Here is a 17,464-nt window from a genome sequence, read left to right as displayed (position 1 = left end):
TTTTTTTGCAGTGTTATAGCTCCCATAGGGACCTATAACACTGCACACACTGATCTCTTATACTGATCATTGTTATCCCATAGGGACCTATAACACTGCACACACTGATCTCTTATACTGATCATTGTTATCCCATAGGGACCTATAACACTGCACACACTGATCTCTTATACTGATCATTGTTATCCCATAGGGACCTATAACACTGCACACACTGATCTCTTATACTGATCATTGTTATCCCATATGGACCTATAACACTGCACACACTGATCTCTTATACTGATCACTGTTATCCCATAGGGACCTATAACACTGCACACACTGATCGTTTACATTGATCATTGTTATCCCATAGGGACCTATAACACTGCACACACTGATCTTTTACATTGATCAGTGGTTTCTCATAGGAAACCAGTGATCGCTGATTCTGCCACTTGACTGCTCCTGCCTGGATCTCAGGCGCTGAGCAGTCATTTGGCGATTGGACAGCATGGAGGCAGGTAGGGACCCTCCTCCTGTCCTGTAAGCTGTTCGGGAGGCTGTGATTTCTCCGCGGCGATCCCGAAAAGCTCAGGGCATGGTTTTACTTTCAATTGGAACTAAACCAAAAAGGGAGTAAAAAAAAGCAAATTGGACATAATGTCACCAAACTCCAAAAATGGGCTGGACAAAATTATTGGCACCCTTATCTTAATATTTGGTTGCACACCCTTTGGAAAAATTAAAGATGAGCGAAGTTACAGTGATTCAATTCGTTAAGAACTTCTCGGCTTGGCGGTTGCTGACTTTATCCTGCATAAATTAGTTCAGCTTTCAGGTGCTCTGGGTGGCTGGAAATGATGGATACAGACCTAGGAGAGAGTCTCCAGCCACCTGAGCACCTGAAAGCTGAACTAATTTATGCAGGATAAAGTCAGCAACCGCCAAGCCGAGAATTGGTGACGACTTGAATCACTGTAACGTCGCTCATCTCTAGAAATAATAAGTGAAATCAGTCGCTTCCTATAACCATCAATAAGCTTCTTACACCTCTCAGCGGAATGTTGGATCACTCTTCCTTTACAAACTGCTCCAGGTCTCTCTTATTGGAAGGCGCCTTTTCCCAACAGCAATTTTAAGATCTCTCCACAGGTGATCAATGGGATTTAGATCTGGACTCATTGCTGACACTTCAGAACTCTCCAGCGCTTTGTTACCATCCATTTCTGGGGCTTTTTGACGTATGTTTGGAGTCATTGTCCTTCTAGAAGACCCAAGATCTCGGACACAAACCCAGCTTTCTGACACTGGGCTGTACAGTGCGACCCAAGATCCATTGGTAATCCTCAGATTTCATGATGCCTTGTACACATTCAAGGCCCCCAGTGCCAGAGGCAGCAAAACAACCCCAAAATATCATTGACCTCCACCATATTTCACTGTAGGTACTGTGTTCTTTTCTTTGTAGGCCTCCTTCCATTTTCGGTAAAAAGTAGAATGATGTCCTTTACCAAAAAGCTCTATCTTGGTCTCATCTGTCCACAAGATGTTTTCCCAGAAGAATTTTGGCAAAATGTAGTCTTGCTTTTTTATGTCTCTTTGTCAGCAGTGGGGTCCTCCTGGGTCTCCTCCATAGTGGGGTCCTCCTGGGTCTCCTCCATAGCGTTTCATTTCATTTAAATGTTGAGGGATAGTTTGCGCTGACACTGATTCTCCCTGAGCCTGCAGGACAGCTTGAATATCTTTGGAACTTGTTTGAGGCTGCTTATCCACCATCCGGACTATCCTGTGTTGACACCTTTCATCAATTTTTCTCTTCCCATCCATGCCCAGGGTGATTAGCTACAGTGCCATGGGTTGTAAACTTCTTGATAATGTTGCGCACTGTGGACAAAGGCAAATCTAGATCTCTGGAGATGGACTTGTAACCTTGAGATTGTTGATATTTTTCCACAATTTTGGTTCTTGTTACGCCTAGCGCTCCGGGTCCCCGCTCTCCCCCGGAGCGCTTACGGCGTCTCTCTCTCCGCAGCGCCCCGGTCGGTCCCGCTGACCGGGAGCGCTGCACTGTCATGGCCGTCGGGGATGCGATTCGCACAGCGGGACGCGCCCGCTCGCGAATCGCATCCCAGGTCACTTACCCGTTCCCGTCCCCTGCTGTCATGTGCTGGCGCGCGCGGCTCCGCTCTCTAGGGCGCGCGCGCGCCAGCTCCCTGAGACTTAAAGGGCCAGTGCACCAATGATTGGTGCCTGGCCCAATTAGCTTAATTGGCTCCCACCTGCTCCCAGACTATATCTGATCTCCTCCCATGCACTCCCTGGCCGGATCTTGTTGCCTTTGAGCCTAGTGAAAGCGTTACTGTGATTATCCATACCGTGTACTTGACCTCCTGCTTGCCTTATTGACTACGATTCTTGCTGCCTGCCCCGACCTTCTGCTACGTCCGACCTTGCTTTGTCTACTCCCTTGTACCGCGCCTATCTTCAGCAGTCAGAGAGGTTGAGCCGTTGCTAGTGGATACGACCTGGTCACTACCGCCGCAGCAAGACCATCCCGCTTTGCGGCGGGCTCTGGTGAACACCAGTAGTGACTTAGAACCGGTCCACTAGCACGGTCCACGCCAATCCCTCTCTGGCACAGAGGATCCACCTCCTACCAGCCGGGATCGTGACAGTTCTCAAGTCCTCAGACAGTTCTCTTCTCCTCTTTCTGTTGTCCATGCTTAGTGTGGCCCACACAGACACTTCTCTCCTTTTTATCTGTTTTCAGGTGTGATGTTTATATTGCCCACACCTGTTACTTTCCCCAGGTGAGTTTAAAGGAGCATCACATGCTTGAAACAATCTTATTTTTCCACAATTTTGAAAGGGTGCCAATAATTTTGTCCAGCCCATTTTTGGAGTTTGGTGACATTATGTCAAAAGGGAATAAACATGTGTATAGCAAAATGTGTGTCACTGCAATCCATTTCCGTGAGAAATACTTCATTTACTTTCAGTGGTGCCAACATTTACGGCCATGACTGTACCTGGCTACCTACCTTCCTGGCTTCATACCTACCTAGCTATCTACCTGGCTAGTTTCCTAGCTACCTACTTGGCTACCTGCTTAACTAAATAGCTTCATGCCTACCTACATAAATATCTACCTACCGCTGGAACCCCCCACAATCTCTCCTGCCCAGCGACCCAAAGATACTTAAGTGCAGTGCTCATGTATCTCCGGCTCTCTAATAGAGCATAGTTCATGGAGGGGCATGTCGGCCACTGGAGCTCCGTGCATGTTGGGAAAACAAATCTGTAAAACACTGGGGTGCCAGGCAGGAGATTGGGGGAGGGGGGGTCCAGCGGATGCCTGAAACCCAACCCCCTCCCCCACCCCTGCACAATTAGACACATCCCTTATCCTATGAATAGCTGCTAGGGGGTTAAGTACTAGAGTTCCACTTTAAGGAGTTAAAACAATATCTATTAGGGTATGTACACACTGCAGATTCTCTGCCAGGAGATATTGCGGGTCAGAGATTCCATCTGTGCAGCTGCTGACAAAATCCTTTGGTAGTAGGACCACGTGGGCCGGCACAGTCACCATTGATGGCAGTGCAGTGTGCACGTAATTCCACCAAAAGCATGGTTTTATGCACAGAAATGGATTCAAAGATGGGAAACCATAGTTATACAATGAATGGGAGGACTACAGTACCCTGAAAGATTATCAGAATTAGGATTAGTTACTTTAGAAAAAAGTCGGCTTAGGGGCGACCTAATAACTATGTATAAATATATCAGGGGACAATGCAGGGATCTCTCCATGATCTATTTATACCCAGCACTGTATCAATAACAAGGGGGCATCCTCTACGTCTAGAGGAAAGAAGGTTTCTACACCAACACAGACGGGGGTTCTTTACTGTAAGAGCAGTGAGACTGTGGAATTCTCTCCCGGAGGAGGTGGTCATGGGGAACTCCAAAAAAGAGTCCAGGAGGACCTACCTAGAATGCCGATATCCAGATCCTTCAAGGCCTTCTCCACCTTTGGATAAATCTCAGGTCCTCCGGTGAAGTCCACCTGGATGATCTTCGTTTTTCGTTGGGTCTGTTTTCCTATGGATATAAGATACATAAGAGGATTAGGCCTCCATTCTTAAGGGGTACAACACTGCTCAGCGTTTGGAACAAACTGTTCTGAACGCTGGAAGCAGGAGCTCATGACGTCATAACCCCGCCCCCTCATTACATCACACCCCACCCCCTCCATGCAAGTCTATGGGAGGGGGCGTAACAGCCGTCACGCCCCCTCTCATAGACTTGCATTGAGGGGGCGGGGAGTGAAGTCATGATGGGGTGGGGCTATGATATCACGAGCGGCCGGCTCCAGCGTTCGGAACAGTTTGTTCCAAATGCTGAGCAGCGGAGTACCCCTTTAATATAAGATGTATATAGTAGATATATATTTTCTATCAGGTGTAACTGTTGACTTCATATCATAGATGCCCCTTACCGATCTCATTTGCAACTTTTTGTAGCTTCTCCATAGTCCGACTGATGAGGACGACATCAAAGCCCCTCCTGGCCAACTACAGAGATGATATACATAGGTGTGAGACAAAGATAAAAAAAAAAATATATATATATACAGTGGGGATCAAAAGTTTGGGAAACCCAGGTAAAAATTTGTATTAATGTGCATAAATAAGCCAAGGAAAGATGGAAAAATCTCCAAAAGGCATCAAATTACAGATTAGACATTCTTATAATATGTCACCAAAAGTTAGATTTTATTTCCATCATTTACACTTTCAAAATAACAGAAAACCCCCAAAAATGGTGTCTGCAAAAGTTTGGGCACCCTGCAGAGTTAATATCTTGTACTGCCCCCTTTGGCAAGTATCACAGCTTGTAAACGCTTTTTGTAGCCAGCCAAGAGTCTTTCAATTCTTGTTTGAGGTATCTTTGCCCATTCTTCCTTACAAAAGTCTTCCAGTTCTTTGAGATTTCTGGTCTGTCTGTCACGCACTGCTCTTTTAAGGTCTATCCATAGGTTTTCAATTACGTTGAGGTCAGAAGATTGTGAAGGCCATGGCAAAACCTTCAGTTTACGCCTCTTGATGTAATCCCCCGTGGATTTCGAGGTGTGTTTAGGATCATTATCCATTTGTAGAATCCATCCTCTCTTTAACTTCAGCTTCTTCACAGATGGCATCAAGTTAGCATCCAAAATTTGCTGAAATTTTATTGAATCCATTTTCCTTCTAGTTGTGAGATGTTCCCTGTGCCACTTGCTGCAATACAACCCCAAAGCATGATTGATCCACCCCCATGCTTAACAGTTGGACAGAGGTTCTTTTCATTAAATTCTGTTCCCCTTCTTCTCTAAACGTACCTTTGCTCATTCCGGCCAAAAAGTTCAATTTTAACCTCATCGGTCCACAGAACTTGTTTCCAAAATGCATCAGGCTTGTCTATATGTTCATTTGCAAAGTTCAAACGCTGATTTTTGTGGTGAGGACGTAGAAGAGGTTTTCTTCTGATGACTCTTCCATGAAGACCATATTTGTACAAGTATCTCTTTATAGTGGAATAGTGTACCACAACTCCAGTGTCTGCCAGATCTTTCTGGAGGGGTTGTGCAGTCAAACGTGGGTTTTGAATAGTTTTTCTCACAATCCTGCAAGCTGTTCTGTCTGATATTTTTCTTGGTCTTCCAGATCTTGCTTTAACTTCCACTGTTCCTGATGACTGCCATTTCATAATTTCATTCCGAACAGAGGATATTGACATCTGAAAACGTTTTGCTATCTTCTTATAGCCTTCTCCAGCTTTGTGAGCGTCAACTATTTTCAGTTTCAGATTTCTAGACAACTGCTTAGAAGAACCCATGGTGCTTATTGTTGGGGCAAGGTCAGATGAGTCGGGGCATTTAAAACCTTTGAGATTGACATCACCTGATCTTCCCAGATGATGATTGAGAACAATCCATGACACTGGCAGGTCTCAGCTTTGCCCAAACTTTTGCAGACGCCATTTTTTTGTTTTCTGTTATTTTGAAAGTGTAAATGATGGAAATAAAATGTAACTTTTGTTGACATATTATAAGAATGTCTAATCTGTAATTTGATGCCTTTTGGAGATTTTACATTTTTATGTTTATATACAGAACGATAGTTTGCGGTCTACTAACCTCCAACGCGTAGGCCTTCCCGATTCCATCTGTTGCTCCAGTTACCACTGTAGGGAAAGTTAACAGAATATACCTTGTGATTCAGTTCCTTATTTTTTAAAGGGGTACTCCGGTAGAAAACTTTTTTTTTATTTTTTTATGAACTGGTGCCAGAAAGTTAAACAGATTTGTAAATGACTTCTATTAAAAAAAAAAAAATCTTTACCCTTCCAGTACTTTTTAGCAGCTGTATGCTACAGAGGAAATTCTTTTCTTTTTTAATTTCTTTTTTTTTTTTGTCTTGTCCACAGTGCTCTCTGCTGACACCTGATGTCCGTATCAGGAACTGTCCAGAGCAGGAGAAAATCCCCATAGCAAACCTATGCTGCTCTGGACAGGTCCTGATACGGGCATCAGGTGTCAGCAGAGAGCACTGTGAACAAGACAAAAAAAGAAATGCAAAAAGGACAGAATTTCCTCTGTAGCATACAGCTGCTAAAAAGTACAGGAAGGGTGAAGATTTTTTTTTTTAATAGAAGTAATTTACAAATCTGTTCAACTTTCTGGCACCAGTTGATTTATAAAGACCTAAAAAAAAAAATGTTTTCCATTGGAGAACCCCTTTAAGATCTCTGCTTTCTGTCAGTGAAAAGAAACTTTCTTGGAACTATTCCTTTATACAGATCTAAAGATGGACAGCCTAGACCAGTGGTCTTCAACCTGCGGACCTCCAGATGTTGCAAAACTACAACTCCCAGCATGCCCGGACAGCCGTTGGCTGTCCGGGCATGCTGGGAGTTGTAGTTTTGCAACATCTGGAGGTCCGCAGGTTGAAGACCACTGGCCTAGACTATCGGGAAAGGTTCTCCATTTTCATAGATAAACACCATTATAGGAAGTCTTATCAATCAGGTGGTGGGTGTGACATACCTGGCGGTTTTGTGTGTATACAGGGCATCTGTTGCACTCAGATGACCTCAGGTTTGTACCATTGTAAAGTGACATACCTGGCGGTTTTGTGTGTATAAAGAACATCTCTCACACTCAGTTGGCCTCCGGTTTGTACCATTGTAAAGGTGCACCAACCCGTTCTGGAAGCTTAAAGGGGTACTCCGGTGGAAAACTTTTTTTTTTTTTTTAAATCAACTGGTGCCAGAAAGTTAAACAGATTTGTAAATTACTTCTATTAAAAAATCTTAATCCTTCCTGTACTTATTAGCTGCTGAATACTACAGAGGAAATTATTTTCTTTTCGGAACACAGAGCTCTCTGCTGACACCTCTCTCCATTTTAGGAACTGTCCAGAGCAGCATAGATTTGCTATGTGGATTTTCTTCTACTCTGGACAGTTCCTAAAATGGACAGAGATGTCAGCAGAGAGCACTGTGCTCGTGATGTCAGCAGAGAGCTCTGTGTTCCAAAAAGAAAATAATTTCCTCTGTAGTATTCAGCAGCTAATAAGTACTGGAAGAATTAAGATTTTTTTAATAGAAGTAATTTACAAATCTGTTTAACTTTCTGGCACCAGTTGATTTAAATAAAAAAAAAAAATATATATATATATATTTCCACCGGAGTACCCCTTTAAAAAGAGCCAGCACATGTGGAGAGATTATATTACCGCCCTTCTTTTGTTCTACCGGTGCATTGAGATGAATAAGCTGCACCTGTTAAGACACATGAGACCGGGTGGGTATTGTACGGGCCAGAACTGCGGGGTCACCCGGGTGCAGTCTCATTAATAATTCAATTGTTGGACTGTGTGGTCTTATCTCAGAGGAATGTCTGGCAATAAGAATAATATGACAGGTCTCTTTAGTCATATATGTGTGGTGTCCCGGTACCGTATAGTATACCGTACCTAGTGTGGTGGTCCCCAAAGTCAGAGTAACTACGTTCAGGTAGGGTCCCCCAGGTGGGGCAGCCCCTAGTCACCTCCTCTCTACTCTAATTCTACAATGTTCATAAATGGATATATTTAGTAATAATATATATTTAGTATAATGTATAGAATACTTTCCTTGTTTAGCGTCGCAGGACCTTCGGTCATGTGACCATGTTAATATCCTCTATGGTATGTTGGAGGACCTTTGGAGGTCCTTGGGTCACATGTTACCCATAATCCTTTGTAATGGTGATCGACACAAGTATTGGACCAATTAGCACTAGTCCAGCCCCTGCCCATATAAGGGAGCTGTAGCCAATTGTCGCTCTCTTGGGTTGCTGCTCTCGTGGATGCCGGACTAGCAGGACGGATCTGCGCAACTTTCAAAGACACGCTAGGCCTGAAAACCTATCGGCCTCAGCTGAACTAAAACCGTGAGTTCTAAACTAATCCCCGCTAATGCTAGCGTGACTGCTGGACCACAACTAAATCCAGTGGAACAGCGCATATTATCCTAAAGACTCTAAATTGCTAAAGTCTAAACCTTTATACATACAACTGCTTTCTTGGAGATTGACAGAGACTGTTCCGTTTATGAAGCTTGCATAAAATCTTCAGTAAAAGTTATACCTGTTTCAGAAAACTCTACGGTTGTGGACATTCCATTATTATCTCCCTATCGCTCTTGGGAAGGGTGGAGGTAGGACAAGCATTACTGAAGAGCCCTCACCCTGGCGTCACAAATAGCAAGGGTTAACAAGCACCCTTTAGTCACCGCACAGCTACACCCCCATATACCCTACTCCCCCAGGCTATCACATATGTCAACACTGTTAATGGGGGCTCTGTGTGACTGGCACTGTTATTAGGGACATGATGGGGGCTCTGTGTGACTGGCACTGTTATTAGGCACACAATGGGGGCTCTGTGTGACTGGCACTGTTATTAAGGACATGATGGGGGCTCTGTGTGACTGGCACTGTTATTAGGGACATGATGGGGCTCTGTGTGACTGGCACTGTTATTAGGGACATGATGGGGGCTCTGTGTGACTGGCACTGTTATTAGGGATATGATGGGTGCTCCGTGTGACTGGCACTGTTATTAGGCACATGATTGGGGCTCTGTGTGACTGGCACTGTTATTAGGCACATGATTGGGGCTCTGTGTGACTGGCACTGTTATTAGGGATATGATGGGTGCTCCGTGTGACTGGCACTGTTATTAGGCACATGATTGGGGCTCTGTGTGACTGGCACTGTTATTAGGCACATGATTGGGGCTCTGTGTGACTGGCACTGTTATTAGGGATATGATGGGTGCTCCGTGTGACTGGCACTGTTATTAGGGATATGATGGGTGCTCTGTGTGACTGGCACTGTTATTAGGGAGATGATGGGGGCTCTGTGTGACTGGCACTGTTATTAGGGACATGATGGGGGCTCTGTGTGACTGGCACTGTTATTAGGGACATGATGGGGGCTCTGTGTGACTGGCACTGTTATTAGGGACATGATGGGGTCTCTGTGTGACTGGCACTGTTATTAGGGACATGATGGGGGCTCTGTGTGACTGGCACTGTTATTAGGGAGATGATGGGGGCTCTGTGTGACTGGCACTGTTATTAGGCACACGATGGGGGCTCTGTGTGACTGGCACTGTTATTAGGCACATGATGGGGGCTCTGTGTGACTGGCACTGTTATTAGGCACATGATGGGGGCTCTGTGTGACTGGCACTGTTATTAGGCACATGATGGGGGCTCTGTGTGACTGGCACTGTTATTAGGGATATGATGGGGCTCTGTGTGACTGGCACTGTTATTAGGGATATGATGGGGGCTCTGTGTGACTGGCACTGTTATTAGGGATATGATGGGGCTCTGTGTGACTGGCACTGTTATTAGGCACATGATGGGGGCTCTGTGTGACTGGCACTGTTATTAGGCACATGATGGGGGCTCTGTGTGACTGGCACTGTTATTAGGCACATGATTGGGGCTCTGTGTGACTGGCACTGTTATTAGGCACATGATGGGGGCTCTGTGTGACTGGCACTGTTATTAGGGATATGATGGGTGCTCTGTGTGACTGGCACTGTTATTAGGGATATGATGGGGCTCTGTGTGACTGGCACTGTTATTAGGCACAGGATGGGGGCTGTGTGTGACTGTCACTGTTATTAGGCACATGATGGGGGCTCTGTGTGACTGGCACTGATATTAGGCACATGATGGGGGCTCTGTGTGACTGGCACTGTTATTATGGATATGATGGGTGCTCTGTGTGACTGGCACTGTTATTAGGGATATGATGGGGGCTCTGTGTGACTGGCACTGTTATTAGGGATATGATGGGGGCTTTGTGTGACTGGCACTGTTATTAGGCACACAATGGGGGCTCTGTGTGACTGGCACTGTTTTTAGGCACATGATGGGGGCTCTGTGTGACTGGCACTGTTATTAGGCACATGATGGGGGCTCTGTGTGACTGGCACTGTTATTAAGGACATGATGGGGGCTCTGTGTGACTGGCACTGTTATTAGGGATATGATGGGGGCTCTGTGTGACTGGCACTGTTATTAAGGACATGATGGGGGCTCCGTGTGACTGGCACTGTTATTAGGCACATGATTGGGGCTCTGTGTGACTGGCACTGTTATTAGGCACACAATGGGGGCTCTGTGTGACTGGCACTGTTATTAGGGATATGATGGGTGCTCCGTGTGACTGGCACTGTTATTAGGGATATGATGGGTGCTCTGTGTGACTGGCAATGTTATTAAGGACATGATGGGGGCTCTGTGTGACTGGCACTGTTATTAGGGACATGATGGGGGCTCTGTGTGACTGGCACTGTTATTAAGGACATGATGGGGGCTCTGTGTGACTGGCACTGTTATTAGGGACATGATGGGGGCTCTGTGTGACTGGCACTGTTATTAGGGACACGATGAGGGCTCTGTGTGACTGGCACTGTTATTAGGCACATGATGGGGGCTCTGTGTGACTGGCACTGTGTAATGTCCCAGTACAGGACATGGTCCTGCACTACACTTAGGCCCTTTCAGGTTAAGTCCCTCAGTGACTTTTATATAGTGTCATTGATTGTCATAGGATTATAGTCAGTGTATTAATGTACAGTCAGTATAAAGGACCTTTTGGAGATCTCCAGTAAATGTCTAAAGGACCTGTGAAATGTCACATGTTATGTTATCACATGATGCTACCCAGAGGGCACCAGTTTAACACATGACCCGCAGTTTGACCAATGGGCTTTGGCTCAGCCCCTCTATATAAGGGGGCGGCCATTACAATTCTCTCTCTTACACCAGACCTTTGCTGAGCAGCAAACACCAGAGATCTCAGTGTCCAGCACCTGGAAGGCCTCAAATCTACAGTCATTCCAGTAAGTCAAAGTCTATGTCTGCTGTCACTAATACCTATAGTCCAGTCTAAAGTCAAGATTCTATTGTCTATTACAAGTCTAATTGGTCCCAGCAAACTGCGAGGTCTTCTGTGTTCCTGGCCACCTCTCTGGGATTCTGGCCGAGCTGTGAAGATAATTCCATCTGTCTGAACTCAGTAAAGCCTCCGTTAAACCATAACTTGGTTGTGGACTCTCTTTTCACTACTAGCCATTGGAATAGCGGAGATACCGTTCATGTGGTTCCGGTACCCAAAAACAGTTCTGGCGTCACGAACATTAGGGGTTAATAACACCTTGCCCCTGGGGTTAATACCATCTGGCACCATCCACCTACACCGTTACACCCTGTGGTCCTGCCATGCACCGTGGGTCACCACAACTGTCACGCCCCCTCCCATAGACTTGCATTGAGGGGACGGGGCGTGATGTCACACGGTGGCGTCACGGACTTCCGTTCCCGTGGTAGCAACCCAGACCCTCCAGCGCTTACGGACAAGAAATAGGTGGGTGCCGCATGCAATATTGCGGGAGTCCCCAGTGGCGGGACCCCCGCGATCAGACATCTTATCCCCTATCCTTTGGATAGGGGATAAGATGTCTAGGGGTGGAGTACCCCTTTAAGTATTAAAAAATTATTGTGAGGGCTAACAAGTGGACTTTTCACTCAGTCTTAATAGGCTGAGTTGCTTGTAAATAAAAAAAAAAAAGCTCCAGCATTCGGAACAGTTTGTTCCAAACGCTGAGCAGCGGAGTACCCCTTTAAGGATTGAGCAACTGAACCGTAAGCCGTAAGTCATGGGCTAAGTCCCTGAAGCTATATGCTGTTAAGTTATGTGTTGCAACTTTCTATGCCACACTCGGATTATATTATTGTGTGATTAACCTCTTTTGGTGCTGTGGTGCTTTTAGGTACTTTGTCTAAAACCGGCCCTGGGTTTTGCAGTACAATCTAGGTTTATACAAAATGGAGCACATAGGTGCACTCACCGCGAAACAGAGACAATCAGATGTGAAGGTCCGGTGACGGGGTGACGGGTCTCGGTATTGGCGCTGGTGTGTGACGCTCGGAGGCTACGCCGGCAGTTTCGCATGTAAGTGCGTGCTTCTTCCGGCCTCAGAGGCCGGAAGAAGCACGCACTTACGTGCGAAACTGCCGCCGTAGCCTCCGAGTGCCACACACCAGAACCGATGCAGAGACCCGGCACCCAGTCACCGGACCTTCACATCTGATTGTCTCTGCTTTGCGGTGAGTGCACCTATGTGCTCCATTTTGTACTTCCTTTGGATACTTTATACTGTTGTATGTGCACCCCGCAGGAGACACTGACCCAGTACCCCGTCACCGGACCTTCACATCTGATTGTCTCTGCTTTGTGGTGAGTGCACCTACGTGCTCCATTTTGTACTTACTTCTGATACTTTATACTGTTGTATGTGCACCCCGCAGGAGACACTAACCCGGCACCCCGTCACTGGACCTTCACATCTGATTGTCTCTGCTTTGTGGTGAGTGCACCTACGTGCTCCATTTTGTACTTACTTTGGATACTTTATACTGTTGTATGTGCACCCCGCAGGAGACACTGACCCGGTACCCCATCACCGGACCTTCACATCTGATTGTCTCTGCTTCGCGGTGAGTGCACCTACGTGCTCCATTTTGTACTTACTTTGGATACTTTATACTGTTTTATGTGCACCCCGCAGGAGACACTGACCCGGCACCCCGTCACCGGACCTTCACATCTGATTGTCTCTGCTTTGCGGTGAGTGCACCTACGTGCTCCATTTTGTACTTACTTTGGATACTTTATACTGTTGTATGTGCACCCCGCAGGAGACTCTGTCCCGGTACCCCCGTCACCGGACCTTCACATCTGATTGTCTCTGCTTTGCGGTGAGTGCACCTACGTGCTCCATTTTGTACTTACTTTGGATACTTTATACTGTTGTATGTGCACCCCGCAGGAGACACTGACCCGGCACCCAGTCACCGGACCTTCACATCTGATTGTCTCTGCTTTGTGGTGAGTGCACCTATGTGCTCCATTTTGTACTTACTTTGGATACTTTATACCAGGGGTCCTCAAACTTTTTAAACGGGGGGCCAGTTCACGGTTCCTCAGACCGTTGGAGGGCCGGACTATAGATAACAAAACATGAATAAATTCCTATGCACACATATATCTTATTAGTGGACTACCCCTTTAAGTACACAGCACAGTTCCCCCCACATTAGGTTGGCAGTATAGATCCCCCACATTAGGTTGTAGTTCCCCCACATTAGGGTTGGCAGTACAGTTCCCCCACATTAGGGTTGGCAGTACAGTTCCCCCACATTAGGGTTGGCAGTACAATTCCCCCACATTAGGTTGGCAGTATAGTCCCCCACATCAGGTTGTAGTTCCCCCCCCACATTAGGTTGTAGTTCCCCCACATTAGGTGCAATATAGTCCCCCACATTAGGCTTGCAGTATGTTCCCCCACATTAGGTGCAATATAGTTCCCCCACATTGGGGGCAGTATAGTTCCCCCACATTGGGTGCAATATAGTTCCCCCATATTGGGTGCAATATAGTCCCCCCACATTGGGTGCAGTATGTTCCCCCACATTAGGTGCAGTATTTTCCCCCACATTAGGTGCAGTATGTTCCCCCACATTAGGTGCAGTATGTTCCCCCACATTAGGTGCAGTATGTTCCCCCACATTAGGTGCAGTATGTTCCCCCACATTAGGTGCAGTACAGTTCCCCTACATTAGGTGCAGTACAGTTCCCCCACATTAGGTGCAGTACAGTTCCCCCACATTAGGTGCAGTATATTCCCCCACATTAGGTGCAGTACAGTTCCCCCACATTAGGTGCAGTACAGTTCCCCCACATTAGGTGCAGTACAGTTCCCCCACATTAGGTGCAGTACAGTTCCCCCACATTAGGTGCAGTATAGTCCCCCACATTAGGTTGGCAGTACAGTTCCCCCACATTAGGTTGGCAGTACAGTTCCCCCCGCATTAGGTGCAGTACAGTTCCCCCCGCATTAGGTGCAGTACAGTTCCCCCGCATTAGGTGCAGTACAGTTCCCCCGCATTAGGTGCAGTACAGTTTCCCCACATTAGGTGCAGTATAGTTCCCCCACATTAGGTTGGCAGTATAGTTCCCACACATTAGGTGCAGTACAGTTCCCCCACATTAGGTGCAGTATAGTCCTCCACATTAGGTGCAGTATAGTCCCCCACATTAGGTGCAGTATAGTTCCCCCACATTAGGTGCAGTATGTTCCCCCACATTAGGTGCAGTATGTTCCCCCACATTAGGTGCAGTATGTTCCCCCACATTAGGTGCAGTATAGTCCCCCACATTAGGTTGGCAGTATAGTTCCCCCACATTAGGTGCAGTATGTTACCCCACATTAGGTGCAGTATGTTACCCCACATTAGGTGCAGTATGTTCCCCCACATTAGGTTGGCAGTATAGTTCCCCCACATTAGGTGCAGTATAGTTACCCCACATTAGGTGCAGTACAGTTCCCCACATTAGGTGCAGTATGTTCCCCCACATTAGGTGCAGTATAGTCCCCAACATTAGGTTGGCAGTATAGTTCCCCCACATTAGGTGCAGTATGTTCCCCCCACATTAGGTGCAGTATAGTTCCCCCACATTAGGCTGGCAGTATAGTTCCCCCACATTAGGTTGGCAGTATAGTTCCCCCACATTAGGTTGGCAGTATAGTTCCCCCACATTAGGTGCAATATAGTCCCCCACATTAGGTGCAGTATAGTTCCCCCACATTAGGTGCAGTATGTTCCCCCACATTAGGTGCAGTATAGTTCCCCCACATTAGGTTGGCAGTATAGTTCCGCCACATTAGGTGCAGTATGTTCCCCCACATTAGATGCTGTATAGTTCCCCCACATTAGGTTGGCAGTATAGTTCCCCCACATTAGGTGCTGTATGTTCCCCCACATTAGGCTGGCAGTATAGTCCCCCAAATTACGTTGGCAGTATGTTCACCCACAGGCATACAGCCTCCAGCCATAAAGTATGGCTGGAGGCTGTATGCCTGTGTACTGCCCCATTTCAGTGTTCCGATCACCGCTCCTCGGGTCCGGCCATAGCAGGACCGGAGGATTGGTGGTCAGAACACCGAAGGGACGCGCCGCTGGTAAACACTTACCTACTTCCAGCGCGTGCGTCCTTGCGTCTTCTCCGCTCCTCTGCTCGGTTGCCATGGGCGCACGCATGGGACGTCAGTGACGTCGCTGCGTGCGCCTGTTCCCAGCGGTCCCCGCGTTTTTAAAGTAAACGCGGGCCGCAGGGACTTCACAGAGGCGTCCTTGTGTAGGGATGTCCTAAGGCAAAAACACCCGGCGGGCCGGGTAAATGCGCTCCGCGGACCGTAGTTTGAGGACCCCAGCTTTATACTGTTGTATGTGCACCCCGCAGGAGACACTGACCCGGCACCCAGTCATCGGACCTTCACATCTGATTGTCTCTGCTTTGTGGTGAGTGCACCTACATGCTCCATTTTGTACTTACTTCTGATACTTTATACTGTTGTATGTGCACCCCGCAGGAGACACTGACCCAGCACCCCGTCACCGGACCTTCACATCTGATTGTCTCTGCTTTGCGGTGAGTGCACCTACGTGCTCCATTTTGTACTTACTTTGGATACTTTATACTGTTGTATGTGCACCCCGCAGGAGACACAGACCCGGCACCCCGTCACCGGACCTTCACATCTGATTGTCTCTGCTTTGCGGTGAGTGCACCTACGTGCTCCATTTTGTACTTACTTCTGATACTTTATACTGTTGTATGTGCACCCCGCAGGAGACACAGACCCCGGCACCCCATCACCGGACCTTCACATCTGATTGTCTCTGCTTTGTGGTGAGTGCACCTACATGCTCCATTTTGTACTTACTTTGGATACTTTATACTGTTGTATGTGCACCCCGCAGGAGACACTGACCCGGCACCCAGTCACCGGACCTTCACATCTGATTGTCTCTGCTTTGCGGTGAGTGCACCTACGTGCTCCATTTTGTACTTACTTCTGATACTTTATACTGTTGTATGTGCACCCCGCAGGAGACACTGACCCGGCACCCCGTCACCGGACCTTCACATCTGATTGTCTCTGCTTTGTGGTGAGTGCACCTACGTGCTCCATTTTGTACTTACTTTGGATACTTTATACTGTTGTATGTGCACCCCGCAGGAGACACTGACATAGGCCACCGAGGACCGTTCTACTGTTCTCAAGAGTGCTCTCCCCGTTTCTGTTGCGTTTGTGGACAATCTAGGTTTACCTTGGTCTACAAACAGTGTTATTGGGAGATAAATATGGTTCGTAGTACTCGGGGTGTACACCGGCCCCTCTTACCTGCCCATCCTCCATACTTCTTGAGGTCAGTCCTCCACCATAGCGGCAGTATATGGTTTTTCACTCCGACCAGTAGGATCCATACTTGTTTTAGCACCAGATATGACAGAGCCAGGAGTCCCAGCTGGTGGAGCCATTGATGGCACTTACTGTCCTCCATCTGATCTACCTGTGATCCCGTGTGCTGTCACTTGTACTGATCCTACGGTGTGACTGCAGATCTTCCTGTCCCTCCTCTCACTAAATGACTACATACAACTTCCCCTTTAACCCTTTCATTATCCATGTGTAATGATTTGTAGCCGTAACATAATATTTGTCCTACACCCATATAATTGGCACGTAACTGGGAGAGAGTGGGCGGAGTGGGTGTAAGATGTCATTACCCATGGTTTATATTTCTCCTGATATCCGCACCTCGCCTTTGTTGTTTTTTCCTTTCTTGGCAGGTGACTGACGGGTGGAAATCTCTGCAGTCCTCCCTTCTATGTCGACTCTTGTCCTTATAAAGTCTTAAAGGGGTACTCCGGTGAAAACCTTTTTTTTTTTTTTTAAATCAACTGGTACCAGAAAGTTAAACAGATTTGTAAATTAAATTAATAAAAACCTATAGCTTA

At 46.9% G+C, this 17,464-nt stretch overlaps 1 protein-coding gene across 1 annotated transcript in view; it reads right to left on the bottom strand.

Moving 5' to 3' along the window:
- Window positions 1-17,069, bottom strand: part of LOC130366740 (very-long-chain 3-oxoacyl-CoA reductase-B-like) — a 68,529-nt gene extending 51,460 nt beyond the window's left edge. The window contains exons 1-4 of the mRNA XM_056569066.1: window positions 16,848-17,069; window positions 6,167-6,213; window positions 4,487-4,562; window positions 3,979-4,089 (exon numbers count right to left, since the gene is read on the bottom strand). Coding sequence (XP_056425041.1) covers window positions 3,979-4,089; window positions 4,487-4,562; window positions 6,167-6,213; window positions 16,848-17,007 — 394 coding nt within the window. The 5' untranslated portion in view covers window positions 17,008-17,069. The remainder of the gene's footprint in view (window positions 1-3,978; window positions 4,090-4,486; window positions 4,563-6,166; window positions 6,214-16,847) is intronic.
- Between the last annotated feature and the right edge of the window lie 395 nt (window positions 17,070-17,464).

This window comes from Hyla sarda, chromosome 4, assembly GCF_029499605.1.
Source record: "Hyla sarda isolate aHylSar1 chromosome 4, aHylSar1.hap1, whole genome shotgun sequence".
NCBI classification, from domain to species: domain Eukaryota; kingdom Metazoa; phylum Chordata; class Amphibia; order Anura; family Hylidae; genus Hyla; species Hyla sarda.
This window is presented reverse-complemented; position numbering and strand designations above follow the sequence as displayed.